Genomic DNA, 14,023 nt, shown 5'->3' on the forward strand with positions numbered 1-14,023 from the left:
TGCACAGTAAGAATTCTTGGTTGTCACTGCAGTGCTGAAAGGTAGGCTGGCTGGGATTCATTTAGCTCTTCTTATCCCTGCCAGACTTCTAAAGCCACTGCTTCAAAAGAACTTGCAGAATCAACTATGCTTTTGGTTTGTGTCTCTGGTTACTTCTGCCTCCCGCAGCTCGTTGGTTTTTTAATGTACCATAATTGGGAATTAATCTGCGAACAACAGCATTTGGAAAAAATTAATTGTGTGTGGAATGTTTGATAATTATGTGCATATGTTAACCATTTCCTTGCTGCTTGTCATTTCAGGCATTGCTCACCGTGATCTGAAGCCAGAAAATATATTGTGTGAATCTCCAGAAAAGGTACTTAAGGCCTGATTTGGGATGTACAGTTTGTACTAGTCAGGCAAGCACCCTGCTCTCAATATAGATTGTAGCAGTTCTCTTGGCCTCAGGTACCAATGTCAACTGATTGTTGGGAACATGTGAGAATATTGTACCTAGTATGTAATGTTTCAACATTCCAAGTGTAGGCCTTGTCCCTTTTTTTCTCTTTATTACTTATGATTGGCTTAAGCCCACAAACTTGTAAAATATATAAGACCTGCACAAAATTAATACTTTCTAGTCCAAGGCACCTACTGTTAGAGCAGTTGTGAGTCAGAAATGACTCAATCTTACATGGGTACACCTCTGTCCATAAATAATATTTTTGGCATGAAATGTAGGCCAGACTGTATCCACCACTAGAAGCAATAATTAGGCAGCAAGTTCTTGAAAAGTGTTTCCCTTTCCATTTTTGTTTCCAAAGGTGCCCATTAAAAAGAAAACATTTGTTTGCTGTTGTACAAATGCAACTAATTCAAACATGGTCCAAATTCCATCTACTAATAAATAGAAGTGTTTGTGTTTCCACAAGAGCACATGAATTTGACAAATTCTATATTTGTTAGGAGAGGTTTAGGCTCTAGGAGTGTTGGCAGCCCACATTCACAACTCTTTGTGTGCATGCATGTGCGGATTCAAGAGCAACATGCCTTGGTGTGGGTGAAGCCTGGCTCATCCGCAAGGAGTGGCTGTGAGTGAACATGCTTGCAACAAACAACTCTTATATTAGCTCAAATAAGATCTGTGACTTCCTGTCAGTGATTCTAACCTAGAACTTTATAATTTGTCATTATTATGGCTTTTGGGGTGGGGCAGGGGTGAGGTACCAGGGATTGAACTCAGGGACACTCAGTCACTGAGCCACATCCCCAGTCCGACTTTGTATTTTATTTAGAGACAGGGTCTCACTGAGTTGCTTAGCATCTCACTTTTACTGTAGCTGGCTTTGAACTCACAATCCTTCTGCCTTAACCTCCTGAGCTGCTGGGATTACAGGCATGTGCCACTACTCTCATCTTATTATGGTTGTTAATAATAATTATCAATTAACATTTCTCAAGTGTTTACACTATGCCAGGCCCTTAGTCTTATTTAGTATTTATAAAGTTTCTTGAAGAGATACTTTTATCATCTTCATTTTATAGATGAGAAAACTAAAGCTCAGAGAGGTTAAGAAACTTAAAATCATTCAGATGATAAGTAGAAGAGCTAGATTAAAATAAATTATTGACCCCAGCACTCCACAGGGCTCTGAACTACCTGTTACTGCCTCTGACTTACAAGTAACATTCACGTCTTTGGTTTCTTCTGCTCTTCATGGCACAGATTTGTTGCCCTTCTTGATTAGGAAAATTAAAATTAAGAGAGGTTGAAGGTCAAAGGACTTTGTCAATAAAGTGAAAAACCTACAGAATGGGAGGAAATATTTGCAAATCATACATCTGATAGGGATTTAATTTCCAAAATACATGTAGAATTCCTACAACTCAACAACAAAAAGACAACCCAATTTTAAAATGACCAAATGATTTGAACAGAGATTTCCCCAAAGAAGAGATACAAATGACTAACAAGCAATAAAAAGATGTTTAACATCCTTAGTCATTAGGGAATTGCCAATCAAACCACAAGGAGACACCACTGTTGACATTCTAAGATGGCTAAAAATTTTGGTAATGGAAAATAACAAAGATTCGTGAGGATCTAGCGAGATTGGAACCCTTGTACATTACTGGTAGAAATGTAAAATGTGAATTTCCTCAAATAGCTGAACATAGAAATACCATATGAGCCAGATGTGTTGGTGTACACCAGTAATCCTAGCTACTGAGGGGCTGAGATGGGAGGATTGCAAGTTCTACGCTAGCTTAAGCAACTGTCTCAAAAATTTTAAAGGACTGGAAATGTAGCTCAGTGGCAGAGCATCCCTGGGTTCAATCCCCAGGACCAAAAAAGAAAAGGAAAAAGAAAATACCATATGACCCAGCAATTTTTCTGGTAGGTATGTACTCAAAAGAATTCAAAGCAGAGACGTGAACAGATATTTGTATACTGGTGTGCATTACAGTATTATTCACAGTAGCCACAAGGTGAAAACAACTCATGTATCCACAAACAGATGTATGGATGAACAAAAAGCGGAGTATCTATATAGTGGAACATTATTTAGCCTTAAAACAGAATGAAGTTCTGATATATCCTACAACATGGATGAACCTTGAAAACATGACACAAAGTAGAAGCCAGACAAACAAGGACAGATATGGTATAATTCCATTTACATTAAATATCTGAAATGGGTAAATTAATAAAGGCAGAAAGCAGGTTAGAGGCCAGGTGCACACCTTTAATCCCAGCAACCTGAGGGACTGAGGCAGGAGGATCACAAGTTTGAGACCAAACTGGGCAACTAAGCAGTACCTTGTCCCAAATTTAAAAAAGGGCTGGAGATGTAACTTGGTGGCAGAGCAATCCCTATTATTGGGTTCAATCCCTATTTTATTGACAAAAAAGAGAGAGAGAGAAAAGAATCGCCTGGGACGGGAGCGAGCAGAAATAGGAGGTTAATGCTGGAGTAGAGTTTCTAGGAAGGTTTGGAAACAGTGGTGATGGTGGCAAAACAGTAAATGTGAAGAGTGCCACTGAATCGATCGTACATTTAAGAATGACTAAAATAACATGTTTTTATCTTACCACAGTAAAAAAAAAGAGAGAGGCTAAGTGAAAAAGAAAAGAGAATGAAAGAAAGGGAGGGGAAAAGGGATGGAAGGAAGGACAGAAAAAGTTGAGACAGCAGGGGAGTGGAGGAGCCGCATTCACCAGCATTTTCCGCTCGCTCACTGTGCTGTCCTCCTCCTCCACTGCACTGGCCATCTCACATGTGCTGCAGACACAAGTCACCCTCTTGTCTCAGGTACAGCATCCACTTCTGGTGCAGTTACCTGCCTAGTTGATGCCACCGATGGCATCACCATTTTCCCAGGATTTCATGTGCTTAATGGACAAAAGTCCAAGCAAGCAAACCAGGACAGGTTGGTCACCCTAAGCCACCTGAGATGGACAAGGGTTTGACTCCAAGCTCCCCTGCCCTCCACTGAGTGAGCTACAAGGCGACTGTCTTTAGAAATACATATTAACTTCCCTGGCTTCTGTCCTGCCACGTATGCCATTGTTTGCCAGCAGGAGCTCTATTTTTTTATTCTGAGTTCATGGCAATCTGACATCATAGAGTTCACCCATTTTTCTCTTAGTCAGGAAGTAAGAAGAGAGCATAGGGAAGAGCACACCCTGAACAAAACCCTGAGGTGACTGACTCCTGGTTAACCCGAGCAGAGTAAATATGACCTGGTAGACAGAGCCGAGCTGCAGGGTGACAGCTATACGATCCCTGCATCCATGTGGTCATGCTGTTCTCCTCATGCCCGCTGGCTTCTTAGATCTCTAATCTCTGGTATCTTTTTTTCCTTTGCAGGTGTCTCCGGTGAAAATTTGTGACTTTGACTTGGGTAGTGGGGTGAAACTGAACAATTCCTGCACACCCATAACCACACCAGAGCTGACCACCCCTGTACGTATGGCCAAGTACCCTGTGCCCTTCCTGCTGGGCACTGTGTTTGTGGAGTGTGCCTGATTCAAAGTTGTGGCATCCAGACAGAGAGCTAAAGAAGGAAAATCAAGTGTCTGTAGCCTTTCAGGCCTGAGTTGTCCTTTGTCTCTGTGCCCATTTGTAGCTCCCAAGCCTGCCCCCTACACCCTTGTTAATGAAACTGACTTTGATTGGAGTTTTAGCTTGGGGTGGGCCCTCTCTATTAAGGAAGAAACAAATTGTCTCCATAAACACAGGCTGTGACTCTTGTCCCAGGTGAAAACAAACACTATTCCCAGCCTGGCCCTGTTGCACATGTGAAGTGAATGCCTCTGAGGGTTCATTCCCTTTGCTGAAGTCACACACCCCACTTGTGGTGGAGGATGGGAGCTGTCTCCCGCTCCCGCTTCACTGCCCATGGAAGAAAGCCAGTAGTCTCTCTGGTGGGAACTGTGAGGTTCCAGGCCACACACATGTAGGATTGCTTGGCTGAATTATCCTGTTGCTTCTCCCACTTCACATTTCATGCCCAGATGGAAGCTGCTTCTTCCTAAGACATATCTTGTACATGCTTGACGCACTATAATTAGGATGACTCTTTTGAGATTTGCATGCTTCATAAGTGAATTTTCCTAATAGCCTTTTTTTATAAGACATGCCTTTAAATATGCCTATATTGTTCTTACGCTAAGCAACACTATTACTAATGTTTCTGTATTAGCTTTTTAACACACAGGACTTCCTCGTTCTCAAAGTCATTAACTCTAATTGCCAATAACAAAGAAAATATCCTTTCTCAAGAGCACTTACCATCTTCTAATCAAATTAGTTTTGTGGGATGGGAGTGAGGGCTGCTCTCAGCCTGAAATAATGAAGAGGGGAGCAAAAAGAATGCTTTCTCCTTCTCAGCAGTTTTCTATGCAGGGATAGGAGGGAGAAGTCCTGGATCCTGGGCCTGGGTGGGCCACTGCTGAACTCCCTGACCTATTCTGGGCCTTGCCTCTCCCATCTGTAAATGGTAGGGACAAGGGAATTGAACTTGTCATCAGACTAGCTTTGATGATCTCTTAATTCTAAAGCCTTACTCTTCCTTGCTCCAAGTTAGCTGGGAAACTGGACAAGAATCACTTTAAGAAATCCTTGCTGGTTGGAGCCAGATCTCTATAAGTCTCCCTCCCAGGCATTTAAATGGAGAACTAAGTCAGGGATAGCCTCCTGGGAATTTTTGGTCAAGATCTTTGCCCACTGGAGAAGAACTAGAAAAGATAAGAAGGAGACTTACGATCTGGTCATGTGGACCATGGGGCAGGGCGGGCTCAGTTTAAGCTTCTGAGTGCCTTGATGTTATCAGCTGAGCCCTCTGGCTTTCCTGATAAGCTCCTGCTGTCACTCCATCCTTCCATCCTCTTACTCAAGTTACATTCTACACTTTGCCATCCTCTCTCCCTGGAACTCATCCAACTCTCTTCTCTGCCATCTCCTCCCCAACCCTGGCCCCCACAGTGCGGCTCTGCAGAGTACATGGCCCCTGAGGTGGTGGAGGTCTTCAGGGACGAGGCCACTTTCTATGACAAGCGCTGTGACCTCTGGAGCCTGGGCGTGGTCCTCTACATCATGCTGAGTGGCTACCCGCCCTTTGTAGGTCACTGTGGGGCTGACTGTGGCTGGGACCGGGGAGAGGTGTGCAGGGTTTGCCAGGTGAGTGTGACCAGGGCCACAGCACATACCCTGCTGGGGCTCACTAGGCTGGGAGATTGTTCCTGATCTGGAAGGGGTTTATAGTGCCCTCTGTCAGGGCAGCCAGGAGGTGAAGTAGATAGTCAGGCACCCAGCCCAGCTAGGAGTTTGGGGGAGAGTTGTTGGAGAGGATCATGCCTGAGCAGACCCTAAAAGGATTAGTTTTGCCCAGGGAAAGAAGGCCAAGAAATATAAGAAGGAAGAACAGCACAGGCAATGCCATGGAAGCATGAAACAGCTGCAGGGACGAGGGGAGGAGGTTGATGGTGGTGGGAGACGAGACCTGGGAGGTCACCAGGAGCCAGTTCACAGAGCACCCTCTCTGAAGGGCCGAGAATTTGGGCTTTGTTCTATAGGTGATATTCCCCACTCTTCACACCTCCAGCCATCCCAGTGACCAAGGGCATTCCACATTGTTTGGTGATTTAGGGGAGAATTGGGGTTCTGGGAAGGTGCCATGACTGTGGCATCCCCAAGCCATGAGTAGCAGCTGAGGTCAATTAGAGTCAGGATGATTGACTCCGTGACAGACCATCCTGCCCATCCCCTGGCCAGTGTGGCCTCAGGAGGAATCTTCTTTACCTAGAACAAGCTGTTTGAGAGCATCCAGGAAGGCAAGTATGAGTTTCCTGACAAGGACTGGGCTCACATCTCCAATGAGGCGAAAGACCTCATCTCCAAGCTTCTGGTTCGAGATGCAAAGCAGAGACTCAGTGCCGCCCAAGTTCTGCAACACCCATGGGTGCAGGGGGTGAGTGACTCCAGGGAGAGGGGTGGTGTGTCACCTCTCCAGGTCATGCCACACAGCAGCTTGGCCATGAAAAAGCTCTCATACCAGCTAGTGAAGACCCCCATCCCGGATGACTGTCCCCAGCTGAAGTGAGGTGGTACAGGAGCTTCAGTGCTTGAGCACACAGTGAACCAACTCCTCCTTAGCCCCCGGGCCAGCCCCTGGCACAACATAGACTTGGCTCTAACCTTAGCCACAGACTAAATCCCAACAGAGCCCTCTGGGGGACTAGGCCATGCCTCCCACTATTGGCAAAAGCTCCCAGACCAGGAGCAACCTGGTATTGTCATTCAGGGCCTGCAGTACCTCCTCTTGTACAAAAACACCATTGACTTAGAGCACCCAGAAGCAAGCAAGACCTGGCTTTCCTGCAGCTTATGTGGCTGCCCTGAGGCTGCGTGATTCTCCTCAGGGCCTGGAGCTCTGGGTGCTGGGGGCCAGGAAGGCAAATGGTGTTTTCCGTATGCTGAGGATCCAAGTCCTAACTGGAAAGCATTTTTTAAAATCCTCCTTGGTTAGTCACAATACCTGACTTCCACTGCTCTGAAGAGTCTGTCAGACCCTCCTGCAAGTTACTATGTCTCCTTGATCTGCCAGGCCCTCGCTGGCCTTAATCACTCTGCCAGTGGAAATAGGCAAGTGTTGCCTGCCTGTGTCACAGATGAGGACCCAGTCCAAGAGTAGCTCAGTGCCTAATTCCCAGTCACCCAATAGTGAACACCCACCACAGGCTAGAAAGGAGTGAGGCCCAGCCTGTCCTCATGGTCTAGTGGAGAGAGGGAGAAAGGGACAATGTGAGGAATACTTGGGGAAAGTGCTAGAGGCACAAAGGGACAAGACCCCACCTCTGCTTGGGACTAGGATGGGGAGGTGTTGGGAAACAGGAACTGTTTCACAGAGGAAGTGACCCTTGAGCCAGGTCTCAGAGGGCAGTGAGGATATTGTCAAGAGGAGAAGGCTGTGCATGCAGAGGCGCTGTGGCTTCAGAGTACAGCCTTTTGTCCTCTCCTCTGAAGGCCTGGCCCTGCAGGTAAGCAGTGACAAGTCCTGTGCTGGACTGACAGCCTTTAGTGACCTGCCCACTCTGCTAGCTTGGGTGGGGCAGCTCTTGGAAAGAGGGAGCAGTGCTTACCCACAATCTGTCCTTCCCATTCTAGCAAGCTCCAGAAAGGGGACTCCCCACGCCGCAAGTCCTCCAGAGGTAAATGCTCCCACACACCCAGTGCCCTTCTCTCCTCCACCTGGACTTTATTTCAAGCCCTCAGCCATGTTGGGATGGAGGCGGGGGATGGGAAACCCATCTCCAGGCTCAGGTGCCCTTCTCCCTCCACTGTAGAGCTGTCTCTCTCCGCTCTTCTTTCACCTAGATTGCTTCTTTTGTCCCCTAGCACCTTTAAGCCCCTCCTTGCTTTGTTTGCAGGGAAAATCCTGTTTTGCATAACCACTTGAACCTAACCAGAAACCACTGTTCACAGTCCATAGACAGATCTGATCTGTGGGTTATTTCTACTAGGTGTCCTTTTGCTCTTGGTTAAAGTAAGGGAGGAGCATTGCAAGGCAGAGGGATCAGCTGTCACACTAGACAGTAGTGATAATGGCCACCATGTCAAACAGCCCAGGTCTACCTTGCACAGTAATCCTGGGCTGTTTGTAGAACCTTTTAACAACTAGGTCTGTTCCCAGTGAGCAGAGACTAAGCTATGTGGGAAACCCTTCAGGTAGCAGTCTCTTGGCCAATTTTTAGGAGTTACACAGGGAAGTATTACCCTGCGTGGGCCAGTTCATTTGCCCCAAGAGTCTATTGCCCAGCCAGGTTCCTGCCTGATTCTGTGGAGTTGTCTCCAGGTGCCTCAGGTGCCAAACCTCATGAGAATCCCCTTTAGATGATTTATTCAACAACCCAAAGTGCCCATCACAGGCTAGCCCTGAGCTGGGCTGTGGCGAAACATCAACAGCAAGGTATCTGCTCCAGGAACTCCCTGCCCTGCCAGGGAAGAGGGGGATGGGTGAGCTTAGTGCACAGTGTGTGGCTCTGCCTCCAGAAGAGCTGTGTGCAGTGGCGCAAAGGAGGGAGCTCTGAGACATTTGCTCTGACTGTCCAGTGCTAGGACTGTATCTGAAGCTCAAAGCCCTTTCTAGCCTCGGTCAAGCAAGATTTCAAACCCAGGAGAGAACTGCTTTAGAGAGAGTAGCCTCTGCAACTCAGAAAAATCTGGCAGAAGTATGAAACCCAGTGTCAAGTAGACCTGTCCCAGAGCTGACCTGGCTGACTCCAGGTTCTGCACCCCTCTTCTCTGTGTCTTCCCCCACCCCACAGGAACAGCAGCACTATGGACCTGACCCTCTTTGCAGCTGAAGCCATTGCTCTTAACCGCCAGCTGTCTCAGCACGAGGAGAATGAACTGGCTGAAGAGCCAGAGGCACTGGTGGAGGGCCTCTGCTCCATGAAACTTTCCCCTCCCTCCAAATCTCGCCTGGCCCGCAGGCGTGCCCTAGCCCAGGCAGGCCGCAGGGGAGACACAGGACTGTGCCCAACATCTACAGGACTCTGAACAGTTCCAGTCATACCTCGTAGGCCTCGACCTGTCCAGGTATTGCCCCTGGAAACCTGTGAAGCCAATGTCTGCAGAGCAGGCAGAGGCCTGTTCTGGGGCTCCAGTCAGGCTTTTTCCACTTACAAAGACCCTGCAGGGCCCCCCCAATGCCCTCCTCCCCATTTCCCCAGAGTCCTTGAGGAAAAAGCTTTTTCCAAAGGGGTCGTCTTTGAAAAGGAAAGCAATCACTTGTCACTTTGCATAATCGCCTGCAGCTGGGACATCTCTGCTGGACTCCACCTGCTCACAGGCCTGCGGATCCCAGATCCAGCCTGCTCTGTGACTGGGCTGTGCTGCTGGGGCAGCAGCCTGCAGGGAACCAGCTTGGAGAAGGAAGCACTGACCAAGGCTGCCTCTCCCCCTCTGCACCGCCACCCTCCTCTGGCAGTCCTTCCACCTTCCTCCGTCCTCCGGACGTCCTCTCCCTGCCGGTCTTCTCCCTTGGCTGAGCAAAGCCACCCCCTCAATTCAGGAAGGGCAGAGAAAGCCTTCCTCTTTCAGGAGGCCAGATCAGTCTTCCAGTGTGCAGCACGGAGAAGCACATAATCTTTCTTTGCTGTGACCGAAATATGTTCCTCATTTATCATCCTCTTCCTTGTGATTGCTGCTAAAGTCAGTATTATTTCGTTTTTTTAAAATGGGTTTTTAACCATGCTGTTCCAGTCCACATGGAACTTTAAACTCTCACTGCAAGCCCAGGGATTTTCTAGAGTGGAATGTCCATGGACTTGGGTTTTAATCAGCTGTGCCCTATACTTCTAACTGATTTTAAGCTGTTACTGTGATGAGCACCTTAGAGATAGTGTCAGTGTCTTCTGCTGCTGTGTCCCCCAGATCATGTATGGAGCATGGCACAGATCTGGGGCAGTTAGACGGAGCCCTGTGCCTCAGGTGAAGATGGGAGGCCACCCCGCTGCCCTGGTCTGAGCCATGCAGTGCCTGGTGCCTGGGAGCATGAAGGTGCAGCCTTCAGATAAGCTGTGGAGTTACGTAAGGAAAACAGGTTGCGTGTGTCAGATGTTTACACAACACCATGACTGATACTATCACACGTTGTGACTGTGCTTGTTTTAATAAAACTATTTTAAACTCAGGCTGTGGCCTGCTTGGTGGTCCTTTCTTCCCCCACAGACCTGAGGAGATAGGGCTTCTGCACTGAGGCTGAGCCCAGCCAAGTAGGGAGAAGGCACCCTGGTCAGGACCTCCAACTATAACACCATGTTTCATCTGCAAAACAAGGCGAGATACTGCTTTCCTTTTAGATGAGGAAATGAAATTCATTGTACGTTTATCGGTCACCTCTGCTGGGACCCAGAGATGAGTAAGAAGCTAGCAGTGCTTCTTAGGGACTCGCCACCCAGATATCAAGGCGGTGTCCACAGCCATCACACTAGCAGATTTCAAAAGATGTCCCTGTACCACCCGACCCATGGGAACAAATTTCCCTTCTGTCTAAAGCATCACTAAGTCTTCGTTGAGGGCCTGTTTGTCCCCGACTGTGTTTGTCCTGCCAGGGTTGGCAGCACAGAAGGCGGTGCCTCCCACGCACAGCCTTCACGTACACTGTGCAGAGGACTTTCAGGTACATTGCCCCATGTAATAATTCCAGGACCAGACTGGGAAAGACTTCATAGGTCCCAAGGAGGTGACAAGAGGGAGGTCTGAATGTCAGGGCAGTAGACTGTGTGCTGATGACAGCTCTGCTCCCTAGGGACAACAGAGAGGGAGACAGGATTCCCTAATTTTCAATCTTCAGTTCTTGGCCCAGGCTACCAGCTGTCCCACACCATGAATGCCTGCACATGGTTGATGACACACTTTGTGTTGGTCTTCCCTTTGTGATAACCCTTACCACCTTCACATCCCTTAATCAACCAGAAGTGAGGCCAGCTGGGAAATCAGACCTACAAAATCTGATCCTCTAGGAACCCAGACCCGAGCCCCAGTCCAGCCAGTTCTCTTCCAGGTGAACTCCACAAGAAAGTGACATTGGGCACTGGAACTGTGCCCTCCCACCTGCCTCCCTGTCCTAGTCCACACAGCCCACCCCACGGCTCTGCATCAGTGATACCGTGCCCACTTTGGCTTTGCTAACATCATTGTACACTCTAAGTTAACGGTGCTTTCTCAGAAGTTTACAGGCATTATTTAACAGTCCTAAGAGGTAGATACTATTATTTTTACTCCACTTTACATGAAAAATCAAGAAAAGGGAGGAAAACTAGTTTTTCCAGGACTGTATAGCAGGAATGATAGACCCAGAATCCCTTCCAGAGAGGCTTTGGACTCAGGGTCTTGCTGCCAGGGTTCAAATCCCAACTCAGTTTCTTACTGTCTGGGACCTTGGGCAAGTTAGTTTCTGAGAGTCAGCTACAGATGTAGGTCTGGGAGCTCAGCTCATGATGCGGCTGTGAACATTACAAGGTAAGTGTCGAGCGGTATTGAGGTACACGTTGTAGGTCCTCCATAAATATTAATGATGGTTTTGGTTCTGTTATTTTGGTATCTCCTAGAGCAGATTTATTCAACTCATGGTGCCAGTGAGGGGACCCACTTCCTTCAGCTCAGGGAACCTCTGCAGAATGGACATCCCTCTGGAACTTTCAAGATAAGACAAGCCTCTGGCCCTCTGTGGGATTCTTCTGCTAATGGTCTGTTCTGCCCCCCTGGGCTGGAATCCCTATCCAGCTGTTGTGCCAGGGAAAAACTGTGATAGGATGCCAAAGGCCCTGAGTTCTAGTCTTGCCTGGGCCACCATTGACAGGGGAACCTGGGAAGTCCTGGCTCTGCTGCACTGAGGCAGATATGGCAGATGCAGTAAGGGAGACTCTGGAGTCGAGAGAGCCCCACTCCAGCTTGGGACATGCAGTGATGGAAACCAATTCCCCCACTCTTAGGGCTCATGCTGGTCTAGGCCTTAGAAGGAGAGAGCTGGTCCCAGCCTGCTGGAGTGTCTCAGACCTCAGACCTCTTTCCACAAATCCAGTTAGTGGACCTTGGCTCCAGCCCCAGTCCTAATTCAACTGACCTTGAGAACTCCTGCCTGAGGGCATCTGGCTACAGGAATGGTTACGCCTCCGTGCCTCCATGTGGCATCTGCCTGAGCTCTGGGGGCCCCTCCTGCCTCCTGGCTCACTGTCCCTTACCAAACCCAGCTCTGTAATCAGCAGTGCCTTGGTCCCATGCCAAGTGCTCCAGCTGCTTCAGGTCTGGAGGGGGCTGAGAGTAAGGTCCCCCCAGGGCTGACACGCTTGTTGCCATGGTAGCAGTTGCCTTGGAATCTGCTTCCCATACTTCAGCTTCTGAATGGTCCAAGAAAGCTGCCTGTCCCCTGGGGGACCAGTGAATTAATCACACTCTTTTCCAGGGTTCTCACCCCTTAAGGAAAATAAACAGAACCAATCCAAACTGGGGCTGTTTGCCCACTTTTCCTTCCCACCTTCACCCCACACTGGGTCTTGGTGCTACTGAGAAGGAAAGAGCGCAGGCAGACACCTTTCAGCCCTTGCCTCACCAGGAGACAAAGGGGAGAGAACTTGTGGTGGAAGCTAGCAATGTGCCCGTGGCCTAGCCTCACCCTGAGTCCTGTGGCTGCAGGAGGACGCAGGTTCCTGCCAGGAGGGCTCTGTGCTGGGGAGGTGTAGGGAACTCAGGGGGCTTGGGCTCTGGGGTCTTGGGCTCCCATCTCAGCATTGCCCTTTGATCTTATTTACCTATCACTGCAAGCACATCGCCCAGGGACAAGGTGCATTTTCTTTTTCAGGGATTACATAACCCATATTGAGGAAACAATTGACAAGCCCCCATCTCTACATTGGTAACTGGTTCAGGAACCCTTTAATGATGTTCTCTTGTCAGGGGGAGGATGCTGACTGGTTCTTTTGACCACAAAGTCTTCCTTCTGATGGAAGGTGCTACAGTTTGGATATGGTTTCAGTACATCCTCCAAAGGTTCATGTGTCCTCCACGTGTCAGTGTAAGGAGGTGATAGGACCTTTAAGAAATGGGGCTTAGTGACCTTAGTAATTAGGTCACTGGGGGTGCTGGCCTAAGAAGGGACTGATGTTGGTCTTGTGGAGTGAATTACTACTTGTGAGAGTGGGTTGTTATAAAAGAGTATAAAAGAGTAAGCCTGGCCTCCCTGCTCTCTGGCTCTCTGGCTTCTTGTCTCACCATGTGATCTCACACCCTCACGCATAATTCCTACCACTGTGATGCCATCCCCCATGAGGCCCTCATCATGGATGGGGCCACCCAATCTTGGACTTTCAACCTCCAGAATGGTGAGCTAAATAAATCACTTTTCTTTGTCAGCCTCAGGTATTTTGTTTTAGCAACAGAAAATGGACTAATACAATGGGTTTGCTAATTCCTCCCACCTCAAATAAAACAATATGGAAAATTAGGAGACAGACAGGCTAGAGGACTGCCCAACTGAGCAGGAACCTGGACACACAGGTTCTATTGAGAACTCTGGGTCAACTCTTCTGCCTCCCCATGTCTTCGTTTCCCAATTCATGCCATGATGGAGCTGGGATGACTTTGTGGTTGGGTGATCCTATAACTGATAAAGGGCTTCCTATGTCTGTCCCTCCTCCACATACCCTTCCTTGACTCTTTTTGGGTCCTAAGGGATTCAGAATGTCAGAGAAAAACTCTAAATTTGTATTTGGTTTCCAGTTTTTGAAAGTCAGAATGCTGTGGCATCTGAAACTGGCAGTGTACAGGCACCCCTGACCCTAGCCTCTGCACCCCAGCTCACTCACTGGAAGAGGTGCAGTGGCTGGCCTCCATGCCCAGTGTGCAGCAGAAAGCATGGCCTTGCTGATGACGTGGGAGAGCCACCCTCCTTAGACCACAGGAGGCAGGCCCTGCCTGGCCCAGAGCAATGCCAACACTTAAGGGGGAGTGGGGACTGGAGCATTGTGGCAGGG

At 48.4% G+C, this 14,023-nt stretch overlaps 1 protein-coding gene across 4 annotated transcripts in view; it reads left to right on the forward strand.

The window, feature by feature from the left end:
- The window catches only part of Mknk1 (MAPK interacting serine/threonine kinase 1), a 39,800-nt gene extending 29,627 nt beyond the window's left edge, over positions 1 to 10,173 (forward strand). For 2 of the 4 annotated variants that reach the window (XM_047519662.1, XM_047519669.1), the window contains 6 exons: positions 303 to 358; positions 3,855 to 3,950; positions 5,472 to 5,666; positions 6,292 to 6,456; positions 7,653 to 7,696; positions 8,813 to 10,173. In XM_047519662.1, coding sequence (XP_047375618.1) covers positions 303 to 358; positions 3,855 to 3,950; positions 5,472 to 5,666; positions 6,292 to 6,456; positions 7,653 to 7,696; positions 8,813 to 9,047 — 791 coding nt within the window. In that variant the 3' untranslated portion in view covers positions 9,048 to 10,173. The remainder of the gene's footprint in view (positions 1 to 302; positions 359 to 3,854; positions 3,951 to 5,471; positions 5,667 to 6,291; positions 6,457 to 7,652; positions 7,697 to 8,812) is intronic. The other 2 variants (XM_047519676.1, XM_047519683.1) reach the window with 2 other exon arrangements.
- The last annotated feature ends 3,850 nt before the right edge of the window (positions 10,174 to 14,023 follow it).

This window comes from Sciurus carolinensis, chromosome 1 (assembly GCF_902686445.1).
Source record: "Sciurus carolinensis chromosome 1, mSciCar1.2, whole genome shotgun sequence".
Lineage (NCBI taxonomy): Eukaryota > Metazoa > Chordata > Mammalia > Rodentia > Sciuridae > Sciurus > Sciurus carolinensis.